Source organism: Rhinolophus sinicus, linkage group LG02 (genome assembly GCF_036562045.2).
Source record: "Rhinolophus sinicus isolate RSC01 linkage group LG02, ASM3656204v1, whole genome shotgun sequence".
Lineage (NCBI taxonomy): Eukaryota > Metazoa > Chordata > Mammalia > Chiroptera > Rhinolophidae > Rhinolophus > Rhinolophus sinicus.
Genome location: NC_133752.1, coordinates 161,025,955 through 161,053,912, shown reverse-complemented (window position 1 = coordinate 161,053,912; position 27,958 = coordinate 161,025,955). Strand labels below are relative to the sequence as shown.

Genomic DNA, 27,958 nt, shown 5'->3' with positions numbered 1-27,958 from the left:
TTACTTTCATCATATTTTATATAAAATAGACATTTACATAAATTTTATTTTGGAGAGACTTAGGCAAAGTATACATACTCAGACTTACATGGGAGAAATACTTTATGGGAGATATATTTCTGACTGGCACAGCAAAAGCAACAAAAATGTACATTTATATACAACTGATCAAAGTAGGAAATAAAAGCATTATGAACAAAGAACATGATGTGAGCCATTTCCCCTGACACAGGGAAGGATTGGTGTGTGAGTTACAGCAAGTCAAATGATTTCCACATTAGAAAAGCAAGCCATGGCTTCTACAGATAGTTTAATTCCTTAGGAGGAAATTTTTAAAAAATATTTTTTCCCCCAGAAACAGAACAAAATCACTCATTTTTATATGCACAGTCTGTAAAATAAGAGTAGTTACCTCTGCCATGTTAAAGCACTCAGGCAGTTCAGTATGTGTTGTTGTGGATTATCTTAAGAACTTCTAAAACAAAGGGGAACATTTATCGGTTATGTCTTCAGATGCAGAGGGCTTTCAGTCTGGATTCAGGAGAACCATACAGCATGATATTTCCATAAAACTAACCAATCCTTTAATGAGCGATAAATATGACTGAGACATTTGGTAACTTGCCCAGGGTGAGGCAGCTCCTCAATGGCAGAAGAAAGACTGAGAACCCAGATCTCCTGATACCCAAACTGGTACACCCCCCTACGGACCAGCAACACGACCTTCCAAACGTGACACACATACACAACATGTGCACCACTGAGAATGAGAAGGAACTCCTGTATTTCTGGGTATGGACATCTCTTTCCAGTTTGGGGTAAATGGTGATCTAAACTCACAAACTAATAATGACTGTATATAGTGAAGGGTGCTAATTTTATGAGTTCCATACCCTAAAGTTTTTAACTGAAAGGATCCTTGGTGATAAAAGTAGAACATTTTTATATGAGCCAATTGATAGATATGAATATCATCAATTCTGTTGTGCCATTTTATTTTACTGATAATAAACCATGCTTTTGATTGCAGTTACTTTATTTCTTCTCAAGTTACATGGCTACTAAACACAAAAAAAATAATGAGGAAGTGCTATTTTTGGAAGAATTGTTCAACATATTTTTCTTTTACACCCAAAACTTCAAGACGACTCATAAAAAGTTGTAATATTTCCCTATGTATTTTTGGTGTTGTAAGCTTTTATCTTATTTAATTGCAACCTAAACATAAAATCTGAAAGGTATTTTAAAATGTCAACAGATGCTATTTAGATTAGTTTTATTATTATTGGGAAATATCAACATACAATTTAATCAAAGTAAATGTGATGTGGAAATGATGGAAAAATTAAAAACAAACCCTCTATAACTTTATTGGCTTTGAATGTTGTTACTAATGTCCTATAAATTTATTAATCTAAGGTGCAAATCCATCACAAATCAGAGCAAAAAATTTTTTTAAACTGATTCTAAAGAGGACAATTAAGAAATAACTAACAAAAGCTGACATGCACATAACCCAAAGAAAGAGAGACACGGGTCGAAGCATAAACTCTATGTCATGGACACCTTCTCTGAGTCATAGAAAAATATGAGTTTTATATACTGGCACCTTGTCTGGGTTGATGTAAATGGCAAGGCTATTCCTCTCCATCTTGAGAACAAAGAATTCTGTAAATATAAGGTCAGCTCATAATCCAATTGCCACAAGTGCAAAACTACCCCACCCAACCCACCTGTTTGTCAATCTTGGAATGATAGCCTCAACCAACCAACTGTGCCATAAATCATTCTTTAGAATTCTGTGACTCGTTTTCATCTAGATTTAAAAGTAAAAAAATGTAAAAGATTATAAACATCTCTTGTAAAAGTCATAAACTCCCATTAAAATTGTTGGCCTGCAGTGGATCTTCAGCCTAGCTGCACATTGAAATCGGGATTCACGTAAATAAAACTTCTTTTCTTCCAAGGTATTTGAATCTTTGGTTTAGTTCACCTGTGTTACATCACAGAACCACGTTGTATGAATGCCATTAACAAATTGAAAACATCTGAATCGTTTTTAAAATCCTGACTAATTCTTAAGGTTGAAATAAGCTTGTAAAGCCATTCTCGTGGCCCCTATGTCCAAGGACATATTAAAGGCCTGCCACTCACGGGGATTTTGAAGGCAAAAAGAACTGGTTCTAGGGAGGACGGAAGGATGGGTTAGACAGATTGGCAGTAGGCGGGGGCAGATATGTGCACGTGGAACTCTAATGTAACTGAGAAAAAGTAGCACACGTTGCTCAGGGGAAAAGTCACCAATGAAACTCTGCTCACTGGATCAAGTATCCAGCCAGACGGAAGCAACTCCTGTCTTGTCTACAGCCACCTTCCTTCCTACTGGGGACCTGCTACATATTTAAGGACCCAGAGCAATATGACATGTCACGACAAGAATTTCAAGCAGAGTATTCAACCAAACATAAAGTGCATCTCAGTGCAAGACCCCGATGGACGGTATAGAATGCACGTCCATGAAGCTAGCTCTGTGATTCCATCTCACAGGCTATCAACTCACAGGCCAGTCATGCTTGCTTTCTTACGGGCAACCTGGTGCATCTCTAGGACTAGCCAGGGCACTCAGTTTTTATTTCGTTAAGCATGAAAACCACATATTATTTCCTGTTACAAAGATCGAATAAAAACGGTACAAAATACACTTAATATCTCTGAAAAATACTATGTGATTTATTTTCTTATAGGCACCATTTCATCTATGAAAATTATTTCATTGGCCACATCTCAGGAAAGGTATTAACTCAGGACAGAAATATCTGATGCAACAGTGTTAACTTCTAATGTTCAAAGACATACCAGGGTATGCAGACAGAATAAGCGAGAGAGAGAGAGAGAGAGAGAGAGAGAGAGAGAGAGAGAGAGAGAGAGAGAAAGTGGGGGGAGGAGAAGAGCACCCAAAAGAAGGCAGAAAAAGTCTCCTAAACACCATGTGACCCTTTCCTTTTGGAGACTTTTAAGCTGTAATTGCCATTCAATTATTCCAACAAATGTACTGTCATCCCTTTAAAAGAAGCACTTCAAGTAAGGCATAATTGCTTTCACAATTTGGGGCTCAGTCTTTTGCACCAACTTTCTAAGTGTGCGTTTTAGTTACAGATCATTCTAAAAAGTGGTGATTAAAGTCCTACATACTGGTTTTAGCTAGAGCTTCATATTATTTTGGGAGTAGAATGTAATACAGTATATTATTCAAATGTACTGTGGTAGGTTTCTTGGCCTTAGGATTATAGAAGTATATTTTAGGGGGAAGAAAAGTATTTTAAATAAAGTTTTAGATAAATGTATGATATACAGCATTAAAAGGCTATTAGAAACAGAAGATCATAGTGGTACTATAAACCCTGGATTATTGATGCACACACACAGATGTATTGCAATGCAAATTCTGTAATCCGTTGCATTTAAAATATTCCTCATATCATCTCTTTCTAAAGTTTGTTCTTCCTTTTATCTAGATTTACTTTGAGAAAAATAAAAACAAGTCAAGGCAGTGTTTCCTGATATTGGTTTGAAAAGAAACAGAAGGTTTTCCTATCGCGCCCTGGCGAAGCATGGAAAGACGTGTGCTTTCAGACGACGTTTCTCCCTGGAACCTGCCTCAGCACCATGAGCAGCACCGCCCAGAGTGGGCTTTCCTTTTTTAAAATGATTATAATGATGACCAAATGAAAATCAGGTGCTCCAATTTCAAACTCTACACCAAAATACAATACCACCCAATCACTGAAGGCTAATCCCCAATTTCTTTAACTTAGGCAGGTGAATAATCAATACAACTTTTTAAAGGAGCTGTTAAAATGAAACGACTTTGTAATTTAGATATATAATTTTTATATGATCGGGTTTGAAAGCTGCTATTCAAACCACTATGTACAAAGAAAAAAACTGTGTGTGTATATATACATATATATTAAATATTTCATAAGTTATAAAATAAATAACACTAAAAAGCAAATGTCAAATTGTAAGCTGAACTTTGCCTTCCTTATTATTAAATATAAATATATATATATTTTTAAATTATGAATTTAGACTTTGTTCCTAGATTTTTTGAGCATTCTCCATGAAATCTCCAAAATGACATATACAGAACCAAGAGTTCTGGGTTTCCCATCAGTCATATTCTAAGCACAAAATTCTCATTAAGCCTAGGAAGACAGATCAATAAAGCTTTCCATTTAGAGTCTATGAACATTTCTGTAACATGTTGTAAAGATTACTTCATGGTTAAATATATTTTTCAAAAAAATAATAAATCTCATGATGTCTAAATGTTAAGATAATAAAGTAGAACATTTCTCTCAGTTAATATCTTTAATAATTCTCATGTAGAATATACTATGTTTTTCACCACCAAAATAACAATATATGTAGAAGCGGAAACATTTATGATTTTGAAAGCACTTCTGAAAACTTAGAGCAGAACCACTACTCTAGTAATACTTGTAATAAAATTTAAATAATTTTAAATTTTCCATCAAGAATTAGAGGTACCAAAATCCTTGGTTTCCCCCTAGGGATAAGAATATCCACCCACAAGTCCAGAAGCTTCCTTTTTGATATGTGATGCAATGGGAAAAGCTTACATCACAGTGGGATTTAATTTATTACTCAATAGGGCTCGAGCAATATATTTAGGGGAATATTAGATCAAGCTCACTTAACAATAGCCCTTTTCGCCACACATTCTGGAAGGTTCTACAAAAACTATTACATACTCTTTTCTGGTTCTAGAGCATTCAATGAGCCACCTCTTGGTAAAATTTCTCAAATGGCTTATCTCAGACGATTTATCATCTTTGAAATATCTCATCTCATTAAGAAGCAATGCTCTCTCTGCCTTCATAGCATTTCCAACTTCTGTACTTCTGGGACATAAAAGTCTAAACTAGATCTCTGGGTTGCAAAAGCAGAGAAATATATGAAGGGAAATCTGGAGTTAAAGCCAAAAGAAATCTGTAAAATGTGTAGTATTTCTTTTTTTTTCCTTCCCGCTTAAACCTCCTTGCTCTTGCTTGCTCTTTTGTCTTTTTTCATGGAAATGCAAGTCCCTCATGCACAGAGTTACCAGCATGTGTCCCCGAATGTGCACCCCTGAACTGGGAAAGCGTCACTGATTGTGAAAGCAACGGCTGCATCACTTCTTCCTCTTGTAGAGGCACCAGCACCATCCTCGAGTTTAGCTCAACAGCTGCTACGTTTGATCCTTTTCTCGAACTTCTTGTAATCGTTTTTCTAGGCGATCCAACTTGGCGAGATTTTCCTGCAGCAGTTTGCTGTCTGGTACCAGCTGTAAGGCTCTCTCATAATAAGCTCTTGCAGACACATAGTTTCCCTATGGAGAAAAAGGAACAGAATAATTATATTCTGATCCATCAGAACACACTGTTGGAGAATGGGGCGACTAGGAAACAGACTATCTCATCCAGTTTAACATTAATATCCTCATAAGGAAACCCTGCCTGCATGTGTAATTCTATCCTTATCTGTTTTCTACTTTTGGAGAACCCATTAAGGGACCAGACCAGCTGGAGAGTGTAAAGGGTAAGAGTTATATTATAAGGTGAAATGGCAGAAAGCAGATTTTCAATTCTACTAAAGCAGGGTGTGAGGCTATCATTTCATAGTGTTTTCACAGGGTTAGCACTATTCCTTTGTAATCAAATAGAGCCATGGTAGGGGGGAGAGACAAAGAGAGAGAGAGAGAGAGAGAGAGAGAGAGAGGTGTAGGGAAATGTTTTTGAAACTCTAAGAGTAATGATTAAAAAGTAAATAGTTTAGGAATCCACAATACCTCCTTAGTGGTAGGAGTTATTTTCATCTTCATCTTGAAATAGAAAAGTAATATTTGCCTAATACAGACCATTAATGCAAATGTAAGTTTTTATAAAATGAAAAGAATAAGAATATGGAGTCAAATTTATCCATTCCTCAAGGTATCTGACAATATGTACCTGCTGGATACTTTTAAAGCGCAAGGCAGCACTCCTGGCCTGCTAAAAACACCTGTCTCTATCCTCTGTTGTCCCCCATCTGTTTTTTTCAATACCTCCCTAACTGGCAACCACAAACACCTGGTCCCAGACGGTCTCTGGCAAATTAGTCACAATTATTAACTTTTTCTGGCCCCTTTCTGATACTGAAAGTCTTATGTTCCTTATGTGGTCTACCCTCTTTCAGATCTGTATACTGCCAAGTCTCCGAAATAAGATTGTCAGAGATCTCCATCCCAAAAATAGGTGACTTCACTCTACTTTATTCTTAGTTGCAGTTCCAAGTGCATGAAAACTGGTTACTTTCTAAATTTCCATCACAATTTCTAACAGAATCTTTTGGAATAACAGTACTATGTAGCAATAGCAACTAATAGAAACTATTTTCCAAATGAGTTATAATAATATGTGTCAAGAGCTTAGACACTACCTGACACATAGTGAAACTCAGTCTGATACTATCATTATCGTTAGTATTAAGTGACTATCCAGGCTCTGTGTAAACGCTGTCTGTTTCTTATAGCATTCACCTGTCATATCAGCATTTCACTTGTCCTATAGGTGCAAAGGAGAGTGGAAATGACAGAACAGGAAATTGTTCATTGGGAATCCAGGCTCTGGCATGTGCACAAATTAAGATGTTTCTCATTATTAACCCTGGCTCTGATAAGAGGCTACACATACTTCTGAACAAGTGAGAACCTGGATTTGCTACATTCAATTCTTATTAGTTTCAACTCAAGCATTTATCTTCCAAGTGTCTTCTGATGTTTATTAAGCTGAGCACACACAGGCAGACAACTGAATACTGTGGCTCTTAAAGTGCTCTCAAAATATGTTTCCACTGCAGTTGATTTTGAAATTGTTCTTCCAAGAGGTTTCTCTCAATTTAGGCTTCAGCCTGGTGCTTAGCATCTCTCTAATCACCAGCTTTCTGTCTCCTTTCATACAAAGTTTAACTAGCGAGTTATTTTCTCTCTCTCAAATTGTCCTTTCTTTGATTAAACCGGAAGCTTTATTTTAAGAAACAAGTTATATCATTTAATTCAATGTACGCTATTTGTAGATGCTAGGTAGGGAATTTGAATTATCCAATTTCTAGAAATGTTCTGTCAAGTGTGACAGCCACTGGTTATATGTGGCTATTCAAGTTTAAATTAATTATGATGAATTAAGGATTCAGTCGCTCAGTTGCACCTACCACATTTCAAATACTCAGCAGTCACATGTGGCTAGCTAGTGTGTAGTGCCTTGGACAGTACAGACATAGAACATTTCCAGCATCACAGAAAGTTCTATTGGACAGTGCCATTCTAGAAAATGCACCAATGTCATAAGGCAGTATTAAAAATAGCACTTTGTGATATGGCCCAGTTGATGCAACTCTTTGATTCTAAAGAATGTATTGCTGTGTTTTTGGTCCATCCATTTTATCCTATATACAACTCTATAAAAAATACCATCTTTTATTACCAAACAGTATGAGTAAGAGACAACTCCCTTCTACCATCTCTCTGTGTCACCTCCTTGCGAAGCCTTAATCCAACTCTCACCCTTACCATAGCCCTCAGTCCTTCCGAAGCTTCACCCAGCCTCAGGTAAGGAGTGAGGCTCAGGAATAGGGTAACACTGCCTGATGCACACACTACCTGGCAATGAAAAAGACACAGAAAGTAGATGACTTGTCTTGAAGGCCTCATAATGATAATCTTGTACCCTAATGGTGACATCAGAATGACCACATCCACAGGGAACGTCGTCAATAATATTGTGATAACTTTGTATAGTGACAGATAGTTACCAGACATGACGATCACATTGTAAGGTACATAAATGTCACATCAGTATATTGTACACTTGAAACTAATATAATGCTGTATGCCAACTATACCTAAATAAAATAAAATAAATAAATAAAAAAGGAACACATCCAAGCCATATGCCTCGTCTATATATGTATATTGGTTACATCATACGATTCATTGATATTAGACCATTCTAAAACTACAAACGTGACAATTTTATATTGTTTAACTTAATATGTGATGTCAACAAAGATAAAAAAACAATATACACTGATTGTTTTTATCAGTGTGTTTGTTACGCTTTAAAATAAAACACTCAATAGATCCTTCTTTACCTTCCAGCCATCGTGTCAAGGGGAAGTACCACTGAATTTAAAGTAATGTGCTCACTTGTTAATCTCAAATAGTACAATAAATGCACTATTTCTCTGTAGTTACAGACTTTTTGGACACTCTTGAGTATATTTAGTTTACTTTTCCTAATTAACAATTGCACTCATGGCTTTAAATGCAGGTTCACTCCATCTAAAAACATATTGAGTATATTGTTTGAAAATATAACCATTTAATATACTATTAAATTATTTCAAATTATAATGTTACTATTTTAAGAGTAAACTCCTTCTTTGACACCCTAGAATATCTTTAGGATCAGAGCTCTGGTTATTCGGTTCTGACAGATGTCATACTTGGATTCACCATCTATGGTCCTTTATTAGATTAAGGGCAATGGTTTCAAAGTAACTCTCCCATTGTCCCCTCCCTTCTCTACAGTCAAGGATCACCTTTTTGTTTTTTTGTGTTTATGAAAGTGACCAGTTTCCTCTTAATAGTAAACCCTATTAGGCCTCTGTTTAAATTCTAATCACCATGTTGCATTTTATCAGGGTAAAGACTGATATGGGTCTGAAAATAAGTTCACTAAAGAAGAGTGTTCCTTTAAAAACATGTCATACCATGGCATTTCTCTGCTCAAAGGCCTCCAAGGACCCCAACTCATTTGGCATAAAAGTCAAAGGCCCCACAGTCCCCTTCAAGACCCTCATGATCGAGCTGGCCCTGTGACATCTCTAACCCCAACTTCTACCATTTTTCTCTCACTTGCCTCCACCCTAGTCTCCAAACACAGCAAGCGCACTTGCACCTCAGGACTTTTGCACGTACTCATTCCCTATTTTGCCACACGGCTTCCTCTCTTCAGATCTCTGCTCAAATATCACTCATTAACTGAGGCTTTCCCTAACCACCTTAATTTAAAATTTTAGCCCTTACTCCGACACTCCTATTTTCTTTCTCCCATTTTTTTTCTCCATAGCTCTTATTACCATCTGATGTATTTTACGTGTGTATATATGCATGTATGTATGTGCTTGTTTGTTTGTTTGTTTGTTTATTGCCTGTCTCCCCCTACGAGAATGTTAGCTCTATGAGGACAGGAATTTTGGGCTTATTTATTCACTGCTATATTCCCAGTGCCTAGAGGAGTACCTGGCACATAGGATAGCCTCTATAAACGCTTGTCAAATGAATGGGTGAAGGAATGAATGACAATGAATCTCTGACTTCATTAGTTGTAGATAATAGTCCCCCCAAGGGTCATTTTCAATAATTCACCTAAAGTTAGCTTTTTCTTTTGAAAAAACAAAACAAACCAGACACAAACAAGCAAACGTGTTTTTCAGTAAAAGGTTAGGGAACAAAAGATACATTAGGTGTAAGAAATAGTAAAGTAATATTTAAAGTAACACTTTCTCTTGACAGCAAGTTAAACTGCAGGAAATAAGCTACACTAAACTCCAACAAGGCTTTAGTTCACATAAGCAGATTTTATCTGCTCTGTGATGATATTTCTCTTGAGTACACATGATTTTCTTTATGACAAATACAATCATGGAATCTAATTTATATAGATTTATTTGTTTGTTTATTTATTCTTGTTCATTTTTTTCTTTTTTTTCACCCTGTCCCTCAACCCCCTCCTACTACCCCCCAAAAATCTAGCACCCATTTGACACCATACATAGTTATTACAATATTTATATGGATTTATTTTTAAATGGCTTCATGATATTAAATGTCTAGATAATACAAAGTGAACATAAATGGTGCTAATTTTGCTTTTAAACAACTATGTGTTTCGTATTCAAATAATTCAAAGAGGAACATAATAATAGATTCTCAATCTTTTAAGAGAGAAGAAAAACAGAAAAGACAAAACACAAAGGGAAAAACCCAGTTCGACTGGAAGTGAATTATTCTCCTACCTTGATGTGTTCGATTCCACCCATATTCATCCAGGCCTGCGCTTGATCTGGATTTAGTTCCACGGCTGCTTTATAACTCTAAATACATAAGAAATATCTTCAGGTCAGGAAACAAGAACCCGTCTTTAACACTACATAATTGTAGAAACCACTTTCTTCATTATGCGAAAATTTAAATGGTTCAGAAAATGAATGCCACTTCTAGTCCACTATTATTTTATAAAGTTGATCATCGTAAGGTGGAGGAAACTGAAATGTGTAATTTTCTTGCAGAGCTAACGTTTGGACTCAAAGAGACTGTAGATGCCTGCAGGGAATCCGGGTAATTTCTATTATAGTGCATCATTTCCCACGGGCCTTGATCTGCAAGAAAATGGTGCTTTTTGGCCTTTTTCACTATAAATGGAGTTTGTAAGAAAAATTTTTTATAATCACAGAATCTTACAGTAGTTTCCTAAATAGCTTAAGTCCACTGCAGTAGCCCCTTTCACAATGTCACTGAGTTGGTTATTCAGCCTATGCTTAAAGTTGTGCAGTGACAGGGTGCTCATTACTTGTTTAAAGACATCTACTTGATTAGGGGATGGTTTTAATCATTAGAAAGCTTTTCTTTTTCTTCTGCCATAGGAAAGATTTTCAGTGTTTGAAGAAAATTACCTAACCCTCAAATACTTTTTTTTCCTGAATAACATGCATTCCATTAAATATAATATGTGTGAGGTATATTGTTCATATTTTGCATGCTGTTTTGAATCAAAGGCAAGCTCACCACTGAGTCTCAGTTTTAAGAGTGGTCACCTTAAATAAAACTAAAGGCTCCCGGTCTTGCCTTTACAAAGCATTCAACTACAAAACTAACTATAAGTATGTGTGTGTCTAGTTTAATGCTCCTTGCTATCTTCACTAGCAAGAATTCCACGGAACAGATCTATAAAGTAATGAGAATCTGTTCATCCCTCCTCTTATTTCAGTTTTAGAAGAAAGAGCATGTTAAAAAAACTGTATGATTTTAAAAAGCTGCTAAAATAAAGCTGAGGAGTGTGTCTTCATTTTTATCAGCAGAGATGAGATGCAGTGTAGGTGGGAGGTAGAGTCAAATCCTCATTCCATTTCTTATCCTCTGTGTGACCTTGAGCAAGTTACACAACCTTTGAGTCTCACTTTATTCAACTGTAAATGGAGACAATGACCATGTCTTTCTTATATGAGTGTTATTTCGATCACATTACTTAATACACAGAAATAAAATAAAGGTGCTAACACGTTTTAGCTGCTCTTACTAGTCAGTGGCCCTACATCTACTCTTCACCAATCTGGCTACTCTATGATGATTATTTGATCCACTGGCCAAGCAACTAGAACATACTTTTGTTTCCAGTACAATATGTAAGATACAGATAGATATAGATCCCATATAAATATTCATATTTAAATGATTACTTAATCATTAAACTGTCATGTTAGTTATAAATTACTTAAGAATAATAGCATTGAAAATGTGCACAACGCAGAGAAAAATGCACAATTTTTGCCTCAAATATGCCACCACTACTGTTTTAAGGGTTCACATCAGATTAGGTTTTCTGAATACCTTTACATGGGTTTTCTTATACTATTTTAAAGGCCACTCACTATTTATTTTCAAAAACAATTACATCATTTGAAATTTGACTTTCCCATGATATATTTAGTGTAAATTTTTTTACTTCATTAAGTCTAACTTGTGGCTTTACCAGGTGCAAAGAAAATGTATGGTATTTCTGTAGTATTTCTATCTATGTTTGTAAATGTCTTTTTTATTTCAAATTGTGTATCAATTGTATTCCAAAGCAGTAGATATTGGACACCTAAAAGATGCAACATACTATGTTTTAGAACATAGAATTGCCCTCTCTACAAGAAAAAGTCCAATCTAACTGGGGAGCTAAACTACATGCACACATGTGTGGGGGGTGGGTAAGAATACGTTATAATATGTAATACTTTCAAATGACTGTTAGAGACAGTGTTTGAAGAGTTCAGAGGAAACAAAGTCACTGGGGAAAAGGACGGTACAGAGGGCTTCCTGAGGGAGGAGGACACAGGCTACGTGTTGGTAGATAAGCGGGAATCTGCAGAGGGTTTGGGGTGGGGGTGGAGAGGGTGTAACAAAGGGAGGGTGTAGAAATGCCCAAAGCTATTCAGGCACTAGAGCAGCTGGTATAGAAGCTTACTGAAGACACAGAGAGAAAGAAAGCAAGAGAGGGAGAGAAGAGAAAGTAGTTTGCAGCAGGCAAAATGTGGAATGCTTCAAAGATCAAGTTAAAGGTGATAATTCAGAAAATGATGTGGAAATACTGCAGAACTCCGAACAGTCAAAAACCAGAGGCTAAATTATAAAAAATAAAAATATAACATCATGTCAATTAATTAGAAAATTCACAAACATGCTAATGAGTTTAGATTTTACAGTATATGCTTCATTAAAGATTGAGGGAATATTAACTTTAATCTATTGATTTAATAACATTGGATTTAATAACATACGGATTTAATTTTATTGTGTTTGTACCTCAAAAGCTTTGTCCAGAAGGTTCTGCTCCCTTAATTGGTTGCCTTTTGTGAAAAAAAGCTCAGATATGACTTTTGGGTCCTTTGGCTTCAGCTGGAGAGCCTTGTCTATCGCATCAAGTGCCTGCACAGGTTGGAAATTAAAACAATAAATACAGACTAAAAAAAAAAAAACTAATTTAAATGATAAAATTTATACTTTTTGTTCTTATGTATTAGCTGGTGTGGTGAGTGACAATCAAAACACATTCTTCATTCTCTCTGATGTTTTCATTGAGAAATAATGTAGCTTTAACAAAATAATTTCCCTTTACTCCAGGTTTCCCATTTATATTGACACTGAAATCTCCCTGATCACTTTAAAGGAAAGTTTTATAACCCAGTGGAAAGAAAACAAAATCTAGGGCTGACTGTCTTGCCCTGAGCACATCTTAGTCTGGCCCCTCCAACAGCCTCCTCTTAGGTCCCGGTGCCCACTCTGCCTGTAGCACCCACTGCCCCACCCGTGCAGCCCAAGATCCCGTCAAAGCACAAATCTGATAATATTGCCCTTCTCCTTAAAACCCCAAAGCTTCTCCCAGGATAAGGAGAGACTCTGTCCTGGTCCCAAGTCTTGGGGGTTAGTCCCCAGCAACCTTTGCGGCTGCATCCCATAGTGCAGCCTGCTCCATCACGCCCATCCTTCAGAAAGGCCACTCACTGTTGCCACAGGGCCTTTGCACGTGCTGTCTCTTGCCTGGCACTCTCTTCACTGTCCCTGTTTGCCTAATAACTCCTATTCATCACTCTGTCCTCACTGTCACGTCACTCTGTAGGCCACTTGAGTCTCACGATTATATCCTTGTTGGAGAGAATGTTCCTCTTCAGGATATCACTGAGCACAGATATAATCTACATTGGTTTCGTGATGACTTGTTTAATCTCTGTCTCCTCTTCTCCTGTCAGCTCTGTGGACAAGGGCAATGACTTTTTGGGGGTGTCTTGTACCATTTTATTCCTGGTGCCTATCACAGTGTCTGGCATATAGCCAGCCTCTAACCAATACAGAGGGTGCCCAAAATATATATACACATTTTAAGAAAGGAAATAACTGTATTAGAATTGCAATACTCAGTATATACCAATAACAAAAGATGAATACAAGTCATGTGTATATGTTTTTTTGGCACCCCCAGTATTTTGTTGAGCCAGTTCATGAATTTACTGGTTATGTGACTTTTCAAATGGGGAGAAGCAATAACAGTTGCCACACAGGTCACTGACCTGCCTTACAGGCTTGTTATGGGGATTCTATAAACAATATATTTGGAGGAACACGAAAAATGATAACACATACAAATGTCAGTCTTTATAGAGTTATCTGAAAACAAACTGAGATAATACCACATAAAATCTTCAAACCAAGGATGAGCCAAGAAAATATTATTTCAAGGGGACCACTAGGAGTTAAGGGGGTATCTTATCTTAAGGTACCCATAAGATAACATATGCAAACTGACGATATTTAAGACTGCCAGCCTTGTAACTGGGCAGACTGGAGAGCCACTTAGGCACAGCCCATTTTCTGCCCACGAATCTAAACTCCATACAGTGTCCTCTCTACCTTGTCATGGAGCTCTTGCTTGCTGTAGATGGCTGACAACAGGCGATAGCATTCAAGGCATCCAGTCTCCTCTGACACAATGTGACTGGTCATCTTTTCAGCTTCTTTTGTCTGACCCATCATGGCCAAAACCTGAGCCTGCAAAACCACACAGACTTAGCTCAGAAGACACTTTGTTATTTCTCTGTCAAATAAAGCATCCCTGAGGAGAGGCATTCAGGAAACACCCCAGACGAAAGTGCTCAGCATCTATTTGTGACTCACAGAGAGGGCTGAATTACCACAGCTTATATGCTTTCATTTTTTTTTTTCCTTTTGTTTCTTGCTTTCTTTATTTAGGTACGTGCATGCATTTCTGCATGAATGGCAGGAGCATCAAAGATATCCAATGAAATGACTGCCTTTTCTAAAAAATTTACTAAATATGTCAAAAGAGAAATGGTTTCCCATGAAACCATTTATTTGCAATAAATCAAACTTATTACAAACAGCATTTGAACAGAATACTGTTTGTAATAAGTTTTATTTATTGCAACTCTAAGGAAAAAGAAGAGTAATAACCCAGCAATTAAAATAAAAAAATATTATTATTAATTGTCTTGCATTTGATAACTATACTGTGGTTATGTTACAGAATGTCCTTGTTTGTAGGAACTATCGCTGAAGTATTTGGAAATAAGAGGTATGAGACCTATAATTCTCACATGGCTCAGGAAAAAGCAACATGTATTAAAATGTATATGCGCACCCATTGATGCCTAAACATGCACATACCAGGGGTGCCAAAAAAATGAACTCAACACTTTGGTCACTGTTGCTCAGACAGTAGTTCACTGTAATGAAGTGTCTGGATGCTGATGGTAACCACTTTGTGCACAAGTCAAACGTGACTTGTAATTGCACAAGTCAAACGTGACTTGTATTCATCTTTTGTTACCAGTATATTGAATACTACAATTTTAATACAGTTTTCCTTTCTTTAAATGTGTATACATTTTTTTGGCACCCTCTTTATATACATATATGTACATACACACAAACATACATACATGACGGGGTGATAAACAAATGCATCAAAATGCTAAAAACTGATCCATATGGATGAAAAGGTATATATGGGAGTTATTTAAAAATCTCGCAAATTTTTGAGAGCTTGAAATTATTGCAAAACAAACCCTTAAAAGTATTTTTAGCACCCATGTCTTTTGTGAAGAGCTCTAACATTGGTTATATGAATATTTGTAAATGGATATATTATCTCATTCCAGTTCCCGTTCTGAGGCTCCCCGCCTACTGCTCCTCCTTGTACTGCATGTTGTGCGTTTGTTTCCAGCTTCATTTTCTTTAGTCCACCTACTCACCAGTGCCAGGCGGAGTTCCCTTTGAGAAGGCTGAAGTGCCGCCGCTTCCCGGTAAATCTGCAGAGCCTCATCATAGCGGCCAGTGTTGTAATACAGTGCTCCCAAGGGTGATAATATCTCAGCTTTGCGTGTCACCTGCAGGGCGCTGAGTGTTGAGAAACATGAGTTAAAACTTTTCTTCTAAGAGGTACATTTCCAAAGGTTAAAACGTAGAGGAAGGGATGCCTGTGTCCAGGTTTGATACTTTGCTGCAATGTGGTCTTTGTTTTTATATCAAGAAGAATGTTGACAAAAAAAAAAAAGATCATGGTGTCACCCTCTGACCATAAGAATTCTCTAGTGACCAACCAATATGGAAACTGAGCCCCAAGGATCTTTTCCATGAATGGCGATAGACTCGTTTTGATGTATGTACAGTATTTCATCTATATCCACTTTGGAAACTGCTATTTGTGGTTTGGGTTGCAGTCCATAACTTCAGAAAACAGTGGACTAGTTCAAGTGGGAATAAATTCCAACCTTGGTTTAGCACCATGTTCTAACCTCCAGGCAAAAAACGTCATTAATGGGGACACCATTTACAGTGTTACATTGTTCTCTTTGGAGATGAGAATCTGTACTGTCTGTATTGGCAACATTTACTAGTGTTCTGAGAGTATGTCTGTTCCAAGTAACTAAAAATTTGATGATATAGTCAATAACAGCATAATGACTGAGCAGTGATAGATGTTACTAGATATCATTGTAAGGTATATCAATGTAGAATCACTATGTTGCACACCTGAAATTAATATAATATTGTATGTCAACTATATTTTTTTAAAAAATTTAAAATGATGGGGGATTGCAGAGGGCTCTGGGCAACTTACAAAGGAAAGAAAAACAACTTTACCGTTTATACCATTCTTCAGCCGCACTATTGTCTCCCAGAGATCTGTAGAGTCTCCCCAGGTTCACCATGGCTACGTGATGACTTGGGCTAAGTTTGATGGCCTGTTGGTAATGGGCCACTGCCTTTTCTGGAGAGCCTGTAACCAGTGGTGGGTTGGGAAGAGCAGAACACGCCTTACTCATAAAATACACACGGTCTTTCCTTTCTCTTCTGATGTATATCCTTTGTCTTACAGAGTCATGCCATCAATTATTCAGTTTATAAGTTACCTTGCATTTTGGCTTCTTCTTGTCACTGCCTAACTTTGCACCATTTCTCTGTTCATTCCCATTTCCAAAGACATTAATGAAAACAAGCAATAGCAACTAAAGCCTATTTCTTTTATTATATATATATTATTTCAGTAAAAGTGTTTTCTGGCTGTTGCACTAGCTGATATGATATTTTGAGATCATCAGCGAGTTTTACTTACACAAAATATTGTTGCTTCTCATTATACAAAAAATAAAAAACAGAATAGGATATGATACAAAGAAAAGCAATTTCTGAGGGTCTGTCTTAGTTACTATACTGCAACGTAGTAAGTGAGGCACTGCTTTAAATAAGTATGTGTCAGCTGTATCTTGAAAATCTTTTTGAGCCATACACATTTATTTAAATGGAATTTACTTAATGGGACTTTAATAATAATAATTAATAATAATAATAATAATACCACCTTGCATTTATGCAATGCATTGTATATTTAGAAACACTTTAATGAAGTGATATTACATGATTCTTGCAGGTATTTTTTATTTTAAATTTCAAGCTGCCTCTTGGAATTTAAGAAATATTTTAAAACAAACAAAATTATCACTTTACAGATAGAGACACTAAAATGCAAAGACATGAAGAGATGTGACAAAAATTCTAGGGCAGGTAAGGGTCAAGGCCTAAACAGGAATCAAGTCTCTTTAGTCTGATAAGGTTCCCCAAAGAAGTTACCTGGTAAAATTCTAGCTAAGTGACTAAACTGCAGAAGAGTCTGAAATCCTATAAGGAATGGAATGTTTTTCCCTACACAGACCTCTTTGCGAGTGCGCCTTCTTTGAATGCAAGTTTGACTAGGAGGGGCCAAAAATGACTAGGTACGTACAGATCTGGGAATAGGTTAGGGGTGATGGGGAGAATTTCACCAGTATGAACACACGAATGCAAAGGAAGTGGTGGGCAGATATATATCGTGGTCAGCGAGGTTTATGAGGGGTGGGGATCAGGGTGTTACTTTTTTGTTGTTGAAGTAGAAGGAAGAGGATTAGACCAGGCCACAGGAGGTCTCTTCTGGTTTTTACATCTGTGATACCGAATTTATCATTACATTGCTAATGAACCAGCAGGTGGCACTACAAAACAATTTTACATGCCAAAATAAGCGATGTTTCTTAAATGAATCAGAATATAAATGTATGTTCTATAAAACAGAAGAACTTCCAATTTCCCGGAAAATAAGGACCCTTGCAAGTATTTCATATTGACAGAATAATTGAAATTAAATTTTACTGCAGAGCAGGTAGTGTAATAGTCAACGAGAACAAAGTGGTGCTTTTTGCATTAAATTCAAATATCTTTTTATTCTTTGTAAGTGTTCATAACATGCCAACGGCACATGGGGCACAAGTCATAAAGAAGACGGAATCCCCACTAGGTAAAGTTTTGCATTAAATAAGATGGAGTAAATGTAATTTACATAGCATTGTTGTATAAGAATACTGTAACAATTATAATACAGTTTCTGTAATGTATATCATGTAAGGAACAATAAAACAATTCTGAAGCCTTTTTTTTTTTATCAGTTGTAGAAAGTACTTGCCATCTGCCAGTTAACTAGAGGCAGGTTGTGCATCCTTGCAGAGGAACATTTCATTACCATAGATTTATAAGCTTGAATAAATGATACTCAGAGAAGACTGCTACTCATTAAATCATCAATGCAACTTCCTGCCACCTGGGGAGTTTTCCTAAGAGATATCCTTATAAGAACTGGGTAGATTTTACTGAACTGAGCCTCAAGATTTAAAGAAATGACAGCCCCATGGTCTAATGTGACTGTCAACAGTGTGAGGGTCCTGCCAAGCCCAGTGAATTCTGAGGAATTATTTGGGTGGTTGCCATGCTGCTTGAGAGTGAAAGAGAGAGAGGAAGTATTATCTAATCTCAACAGAACAGGTTCTCTTCCATTTCACTTACCAGTATCAACTAAGAAAACTCCATAGTTGTTATGTAAGTCTGAGCTGTCTGGACAATTCTTTATTCCAGCCTGGTATATTTCCTCAGCTTCCTTAAATCTCTCCTTTAAAAGAAAATAAAGAAAAGTAAATGAGAAAGTTTTAAAAATTAACAGTAAACTGAATGGTACAAATGGGAAAAGCAGAAAATAATTTACTGAGCATCTACTATGAAATAGGCACTGACATCAAACTCTACATACTCCGTCTGAATGAAAGTCAGTGCTAACTGCACACATGCCTACAATTCATCAGTGTTTATTTCCTTCAGGGCAAACAGTTGATGTTTACTAAGAAGTTATGTCTGGAAGGATTTGTCCTCTAGTTGGGGAAACAAGCTCAAAATGGTTGTCTGAATGATGCTTTCCACCCAGTAATTCTCTGGATGAAAATGGGTGATGCATCTATATAGGAATATCTTCCCAGGTGATGGTCTGCCTGGGAGACAGGGTGGCCTGGGATACTTGTACAGCTGCATGTGCAGAACCAGCATTCTCTTTTACCTACACTGCATGGTTTAGTTGGGGAGCTTTTGGGGACAAGGAAGGGAGGCTGATGCAGATTACGGGAGGGCTTTGCCTTATTCTTTCCTACTTGAAATATTTGTATAGCCCTCCAAACTTTTTGCCACTTCCCATATCCAACCTGAGCTTTCCATCTCTGATGTGTTCCCTGCAACAGGAATATATGTCTCCTCAAAGGCACACCTCCAGCTCCTAGCTCTGTGGGAAGGCCCAGATCAACCGCCACATCTTCAATGGATCATTTTCTAATTGCCCTGGTCTTCTACTCCTCTAAATATTCACATGAACACACCTTTAATAGTTCTGAATTCGCTTTTAGGTACGTTTTTCATAACCATCTGAGACTGTTGAGTCCCATATACTTTACAATATGGAGAGTAACACCTAATTAATGAATCAAAGCTACCCAGGTTCTAACAATTACTCACAAGTAAACAATTTCACAGTTTCCTAGGACTGCTGTGAAGGTCAGGTGAATGGAAATTATCTTGTATAAAACACATCACAACTTTTCCTTTAATATGCTCGGAGCATGGACATTGCCCATAATTTTATCACAAGTTACTTGTACTAAGCATTCAACCAGACAAACGAAAAGGGAATTCACAGCATCGGTTTTCTCAGACCTGACACCTTAGCTTGTGAATAAAAATGTTCTGAGTGCTGAGCAATAAGCCAAGAAGCCTACATCTGATCTCACCCAGAAAAGCAAAGTAGATTTTACCCTCTGTAGAATGACCAATGCCATCTCTCTCAATCCACACATTAAATACCACTTTGGGGATAAAATGTGGTTTGAATTTGGCAAATTTCACTTATTTGAACAATAAATCCATAGTCCAGCAAGCATGGAGATCCATGTTTCTAAAAATATGCATTTTCTAATTGCCAAATTCAACAAATTGTCAAACTCAAAAAAAGATAAAGATGAATGAATATCTCCAAATATCTCCTTTCAATCGACTGAAGAAAAACTTTTGAAGACACCATCTACTGAAGGACTAGTAAATTTGTGAGTATGCGAGTGTGTTGTCAAATGGGGACAGGCAGAACACAAATTATATCAAACTTCTTTTTTTTTTGATGAAAGCTCTAGCATATTGTAGGTGTTCAAGAGACTTTAAGATCTCTCAACCTCGAGTCATTCAGTGCAGTCCAGCCTTGGAGAAATGCTTCAAGCCTACAGTCAACTGGGGAGGTACCTTCCCAGGCCATACAAGCTAGAGAGGGAGCACAGGCTTTTAGAGTCACTCAGATCTGGATGAATCCTGGCTTTCCTACTTAATGATAAAGCAGGATCTTGTGACATGCCTGTGCCAAAACAGTCAAATTGAAATACAAGTCACTGCTCTTTGTTATCAAGTATTATTTAAAAAATGTCCCCCTCAAGTACTCAAAGAGGACCACTGGGTACTTATGAGCGGCATAAGAGGTGAGTACAGATGCTCTGAGCTCAGGTGAGTTGTTACTGCAGCCACATCAGATATCAGAATCCTGTCCAAGGGGCATTTGACCCAACAGTTTCAAGTTCCTCTCCCAGCAAACCTCTTTAAGTAGCTCTAAGTGAGAAATAAGTAACTAATCTAGATGTTTTATTCTTTTAATTTTCCTTAATCAACCTTCTGATACAGAGATCAATAAACAATATCTCAGCAGCAACCAGAGAAAGGATACCCTGGCTAATCCAAAACTGGGTAATCGTTCCTGAAAAATCTTGAGTTTCCAGTGTTACCATCTGACCAGTGTTGTGTTAGACACTATCTTTATTTTTATAGGATCAAGTTTGCTACTTTACATGACACTTTTAACACACACTAACATAGTCATGGTAAGATAAAATAAAATAAACAATTATTAAAAATACAATGAATGAGATTTTCAGCACTGGAAATAAAAGAATATTAGAGCTGGAAAGAACATTAATAGAACCTAATTAACCACCATTTTTAACAAATGAAGAAACTTGAGTACCAATTGATTAAGAAACTTGCCCAAGATCTCATAGATACAAGGGGACAAAGACGAACCTACCATGTTTATTTCCCTGAAAATAAGACCTAGCTAGACAATCAGCTCTAATGCATCTTTTGAAGCAAAAATTAATATAAGACCTGGTATGTTATGTTATGTTATGTTATGTTATGTTATGTTATGTTATGTTATGTTATGTTATGTTATACTATATTATATTATATTATATTATATTAGCCGGTCTTATATTATAGTAAAATAAGACTGGGTCTTATATTAATGTTTGCTCCAAAAGACACATTAGAGCTGATTGTCCGGCTAGGTCTCATTTTTGGGGAAACACGGTAGGTTTTCGGTGGACATACAGGGAACTGGTAAACCCTGAATAAAAGCAATATTTCTGGAAATAAACAAGGGTGTATCTGGCACCAAAGGAAACAATTGGGATATCCACCCATCCATCTATCCATCCTCTCAACACATATTTTGTGAGCATTATCCATAAGCCAAGTGCATAGTTGAGACAGACGAGCGAATGAGACAGACACATCCCGCCCTCAGAGACAACTGAGTAAGATTCAGACAAGAAGGAGATACTGCAATGTATGGTGACAGTGTCACGGGAGGAGAAGCATCAGGGACTTGGGAGGCAACCAGAAGTGACATCCAGACTTATGGTTGGAAAGATATTCTACACCTGTCAAATGTCCAAGGATGCTGATGACCACTAACTCCAGTAGCTGTGTAACATACAGATGTGCTTGGAAAAGATCCGTGGGTACTTGAGATCTTAAAAACATCTTCATAACTAAACTGCAGAAGAGGTAAAAGGTGTTTTTCCTGAAAAGGAGTAAACTTGATGTCTTTACATTCTAACTTCCTGAAGTCACATACAACAGTAACAACACTTCAAATGCAACTACTGTTTTATCGGATGTAATGTTACTTTTCTATATTCTTGCTGACTCCAAAATAGACAAAGAGATCACCTTTTCATCTAAAACTTCTCTTACTTTTGGCTTTACAAGCGGGGTTTCCATTAGAAATTCAATTTCCAAAGTCCGAAGACGTAATGGGATTTACTTGCATATCAGTAGCAGGTAATCACTCCTCTATACCCCTGGGAACCCCCAAGGGCTGTCTCAAGATTCTGGCTCTATGAAAAATGTCTTCAATATCTGCCTTCCTCTTCCTTTCGCTTGACTGTAAATTTCATGGAATGACTAACTTCATTTATTAAAAAGTGAAAGGGAACGGCCACTGCAGAAGAAAAATACCTTCCAGGTTTATTTAAAATAAATCCCACGTTCTCTGGAAGGGCAGTGCATTTATCTTGAAAAGTAGCAGGAGTTAATCCCAGAAGCTCAACTTCACACACACACTTTCATTTACCTCTCCTGGATAGATGTCTTGACCTAAGTGTGACCATTCCTAGTCTCTACTGATTTGTGAGATCTAGGGAAAATGAACATAGCTATTTATAGAACCACTTCAATTAAAAATGCTTGGGACCCAGAGAACGGTTCTGACAAAAACTACTTTCTGCTGCACATCAGAGTCTTCAACCAAGCGCTGCCTCAGCATGAAATCAGCCTTCGAGGGCAGTGGTTAAAAACGGGCGGCATGCAACCTCGGGCTTCTCTCCAAGGCTCAAAAGCATTTTCAGTGGGGCTGAAATAAAAATAGGCCTTCAGGGAAAGATAAAATATAGTCAACATCTCTACTTTTTACAAGCTGTAATTACCCAACATGGTATGTTTTTTACCTCAAAAAAGGAAAGTAAAAAGTAGATCTTCTGAAAAAGGGACCCTGACTGTAATTTACTCTCTTGGACCAAACTGATATGTTTGGAAAAATTTCTTATAGTTGAAGTTGCAGCAACCAGGAGGACAAACGGACATGGGCTTGATGTAGCAACCCCAAACTTCTAGGTTTTAGGACTCTTGTACTCTAAAATTCACTGAGAGAGCTTTGTTTATGTGGGCTATATGTCCTTAGCCATAATAGAAACGAAGCTGAGAAATTTTTAAAGTATTTCAATGATAATAAACTCAAACATTATCATTAAAATGATAACATATCATTAAAATGATAATAAACTCAAACATAACACATTTACATAAAAAATATATTCCTAAAGCAAAAAAAAAATTAGTCAGAAGAGTGGCATTATTTTAAATTTTTGTAAATCTCTTTCATAGAAGACAGTTGGATTCTCATATCTACTCTTGGGCTCAATCTGTTTTTACATGTTTTTTAGTTGGAGTATATGAAGAAAACTAAATGTAGACGTTTAGTTGGAAAAGAAGAGAATATTTTTATAGCTTTTTCATAATTGTGCACACATCATATAGCCTATAAAGAACTACTGTATGCTCATGAGAAAACGGGAATGAAAAAGGCAAATTGCTTGTTGGTACTATTATGAAAATTGCATAGACCTCAGGGATCCCCAGTCAACACTTTGTGAACATCCAGCTTAATAAGTGGCCTGTCACAAAGGGTACTTACTGCATGGAAGGTATAGGATACAATAGTCCAAAGTGGTGAAGGACCTGTAGAGATGTGGGTTGGAAAGCTGTCCTCATGCCCTGACACTAAGGTCATGCATCTGAAACTGTTTTCTAGAAATACTTTCACTCTAGTCAATGATGTGAGCACACAGAGTCGTAAGGTACCTCCCCATCCACCAAATTACTTTATTTTATTTATTTAAATCCAGATCGCTTGAGAACAAGTCCCAGTGTACTTACTAGCAAACACTGGTTACTCAACAATATATGGAGAAAAAGCAGTAGGAAGTATTGGTTACAGATTTGCTATACCCTCATCAGATGTTGCTGAAATCTTGGACAGAGATCTGAATTCTTGAAGAGACTAGAGATCTAGTAACTACAAAATTAAACGTGGGAAAGATTACACTAAACATCTGCCATCTTTCAGAAAATACGTAACTTTATTATGACTAACAAATGACTTTATTTACTATTCCAAACCTAGGAAGTTTAGGACCAATGGATGTGTTTAAACTCATGTCAATGACTTCTCTCAGAAACTCTTCAAAACACAGCAGTTCAAAACATAAAGCTGAAATCAACAAACGAACGATATAAACAAACAAACAAAAACTCATAGATGCAGACACTTCGGTGGTTACCAGAGGGTAAGGGGGAAGTGGGGATGGTAGAAGAGGGCAAAGGGGGTCAAATATATGGTGATGAAAGGAGAACTGGCTCTGGATGGGGAACCTACATTTAAAACACACACACACACACACACACACACACACACACACCACGCATAAAGCAGAGATATCTGCTTTCTTGGCTTCTTCTTGGCATTTATTTATTTATTTATTTATTACTTAATTTTACAAAACAGTTTTTCCACCCATCAGTCATTATGTACTCAACATGGATGTTTATGAGAAATGTGCTCTCAATATTTGATGTCTAATTCTCTTTCACATTCAACTGAAATGAATTAATTAACTTGGCATTCCTTTTCACGAAGGAAATGTTAGATATTTCTGATCCTGAATTTTCTTATCACACAGCAGACTATGATCAACACCACCCTGTGACAATTTCAGTAAGAGAGACACATTTTAAAGAGGAAATGCCAAGAATCATAAAAGAAGCGAAAGAGAAAGAATGACAAGAATGAGTAACCACAGGGGTATAGCATTGTCAGGAGACTGGGAACAGGGAGAAAACCCGCACTTGCCTAGAATTGCAGCTTCCTTCTCACGCCATTTCATCTTCATTCTCGGCATTTCTAATCCCATGACTTTCTTTCTATTAGAGGAAGGCACCTCCAGTGTCTCCACCTCAGAGCCCTCAGGTTGTCTATGCCCTCTGGCCAGAAAGCTTATCCAATTAATTTTTACCGAGTTAGTATCTATAAGTTCTTCAAGCATCAGATTAAATGTCACTCGTTGGCCACTGCTGCCACTGCCCATACACCCCTTCTGACATTAGGTCAGGTCCCCTTAACATTCTCACTGGTACTTTCCCTTTGCACATTTGTCACAATTGTGTTAGATATCGGGGAGGGAGGCCAAGAATGTAATTCTTTGTTTAGGGGTAGCCTTCCCTTCCAGACTCTAAGTTCCACGAGGGTAAGTCCCATACCTTGCTACTTCAACAATCTCTAATGCTTGGTGGTACCTAGATGTTCTATAAATGTGTGCTGAATAACTAAATCAATGAATTCCTAAGGTAGGGTCCAGTTCAAGCTGTGTTGGCCACATATGCAGTGCTATACATGGCTGAATCTACCCAAGAGGTGGCATGTGTAGGAGAGAAATTGACCCTGAACCTCATACTTTTAATCTATACTTCTAAATTATATTTAATTGTTCCAATTTTCTTTTCATTCTTGTATCAGGTGAAGTCATATCCCAAAATACATGAAAGGAAAATATTTTATTTTAAGTGTTATCAAACTAATTAAATGAGTTTTTCAATAGGCTATAAACTTGGGGCTAGCCATAATTTGCAGTGGGTCAGAGTCATAAACAATGTTAATTTTACTTCCATTACTGCTAATGTAATGCAAGCTCTATAATCTAGGGAAAGAGTAAGCTGGTTAAAAATGATGGTGGGCTTGTAAATGTTTACGATTCTATCTGTGAAGTTGGAGTACGGCCAGTTCTGAATGCTAATGGAGAACCAGAAGAGAGGAGCAAGCCACAGACCACCCTGACTTTGAATCTAAGAGTTTATTTTCTGTGCTCAGTTATCTTCTTTGCTTCAATAGACACAGAGGGACGTCAGCTCTCATCTGGATACTTTCATGTCTCTAACTTCTATGACAATTCACCCTCCTGGGTTTCCTCTATCACTTCTTTACTCCCTTCTGGCCCCTTGCACACACAGCCTCATTTACAGTGGCCCGTTACTATAGTCCAATCATGGGAACCCAGCATCATACAGTGAAAGAGCCGTGGGGGAGGTGTTGAGAGACCAGGCCCTAGTCTGGGTCCTGACACTGGTTATTTGTGTGACCTTCAGCAGCACTTAATTCTGTACACGTCATATTTTTATCTATAAAATGAAAAGCCTAAAAAAGAAAATCTTTAAAGATTTTTACCCTCTATACTATTCTTCATTTTCCCCTCAGAAAAATTACCTACTCAGACTATGTTTTCATTTATAAAATCCAAAATATATCTTTCCAGCCCTGATCTCTCTCACTGTCATCTGTCTATGTGTTGTTTTTTTTCATTTAACTGTTCCACTAACATTTAAGATGCAAAGGTTGTACACGGCTGGTGACAGAGCATATTGGTACCACTCTTTTGGAAAGCAATTTAGTAATGTACCCCAAGAGCAATTTAGTCAAGTAGGTCCATGAAACATGCTGATGCTCTTTGATATGGGAATTCTACTTCTAGGAATCCATCATTAGGAAATGATTCAAAACATTGTTTTTTAAAAAGCCATAAGAAAAGAAAAGTTCACACACACACACACACACACACCCCAAATGACCAACAGTTGAGATATTATTATGTAAGTTATAATGCATCATTTTGATAAATTGGTACGTAGCCATTAAAATGGTTTTTATGAAGGCCATTTAGTACCATGAAAATATGTACAATATTATGCATAATTTAATGGTAAGTGAAAAGAACAGGATACAAACTATATGTGAATCTAAGTATGAAAACAAATAAGTCAATTTTAAAACCTGCGGATATTTAAAAAAAAGATAATATTTGTTACTTCCAGATATTATATTATGGTGAAAGCTATATTTTATTTTTTCTGATTTTTCCTCACTTTCCATTATATTTATATAATTTATGCAATTGGGAAAAAAATGTTGAAGCTGATCTCAGTTCCTCCTTTCCTAATATCCTGCCTCTGCCTGGCTTCCCCATAGCTATTAGTGGTTAGAATAGCTATCTTAATCCTTCAAGTGCTCTGACCTGGAGTTCTTAATTTTCTATTTTTCTTTACCTTTCAGTCTTCACATGCAGACAGTCTCTAAGTACAAAGGGAATCTTTTCCGACAACACAGTTCATCCATTCTCGCACTTCCTCCCTGAAACAAATCTCTCAACTACTCACACCAGAATGCAGTAAAAGCCTCCTCCAAAATACCCTATATATTTCCACAGGATTTTCTTCTTCCTCACATGTTTTAAAACCCATTCCTCAGATACTTAACCTTTGCTTTCTATTATCTATCAATTTCAAATTTGGGCTCCACTCTGGGCCTTAATATGTTCCACTATAATGTTGTCAAACTTATTAACCTATTTATCCAATGTCCCCTTCTCAGATTCTCTATTGTGTTCAGACTTACTTGTTACCCTCAGGTTCCAACAGTAATGAACACAAGATAAGTCCCAGATAAATCCTAGAAAAGATTATTAAACTCATGGTTTCATTGGGAGTGAGGATGGGAAATGGTATCTGCAGACAGCAGTATGCTGTCAGTAAGAGCAAAGCACGCCAAATGAACCTGTTTTCTTTTTTTGATAGAATCACAAACTTAGATCAGGGGAAGGCTTTCAGAAAGTGTCTGACAAGTCTCTGACAACATCCTTGTAGACAAATCTGACAGAGGTGAGCCAGACGATAATGTATTTTCATAAATTAACCAAAAGTTGAATAACTGCACCTAGAGCCTCTTGGGTAAACTAGAGGTCAATC

General features: G+C 37.0%; 1 protein-coding gene across 2 annotated transcripts in view; it reads right to left on the bottom strand.

The window, feature by feature from the left end:
- The window catches only part of TMTC1 (transmembrane O-mannosyltransferase targeting cadherins 1), a 231,062-nt gene continuing 203,104 nt past the window's right edge, over positions 1-27,958 (bottom strand). For both annotated transcript variants that reach the window (XM_074325860.1, XM_074325861.1), the window contains 7 exons: positions 18,758-18,860; positions 16,529-16,664; positions 15,637-15,781; positions 14,276-14,413; positions 12,674-12,796; positions 10,123-10,200; positions 1-5,395 (listed from right to left, as the gene is read on the bottom strand). In XM_074325860.1, coding sequence (XP_074181961.1) covers positions 5,255-5,395; positions 10,123-10,200; positions 12,674-12,796; positions 14,276-14,413; positions 15,637-15,781; positions 16,529-16,664; positions 18,758-18,860 — 864 coding nt within the window. In that variant the 3' untranslated portion in view covers positions 1-5,254. The remainder of the gene's footprint in view (positions 5,396-10,122; positions 10,201-12,673; positions 12,797-14,275; positions 14,414-15,636; positions 15,782-16,528; positions 16,665-18,757; positions 18,861-27,958) is intronic.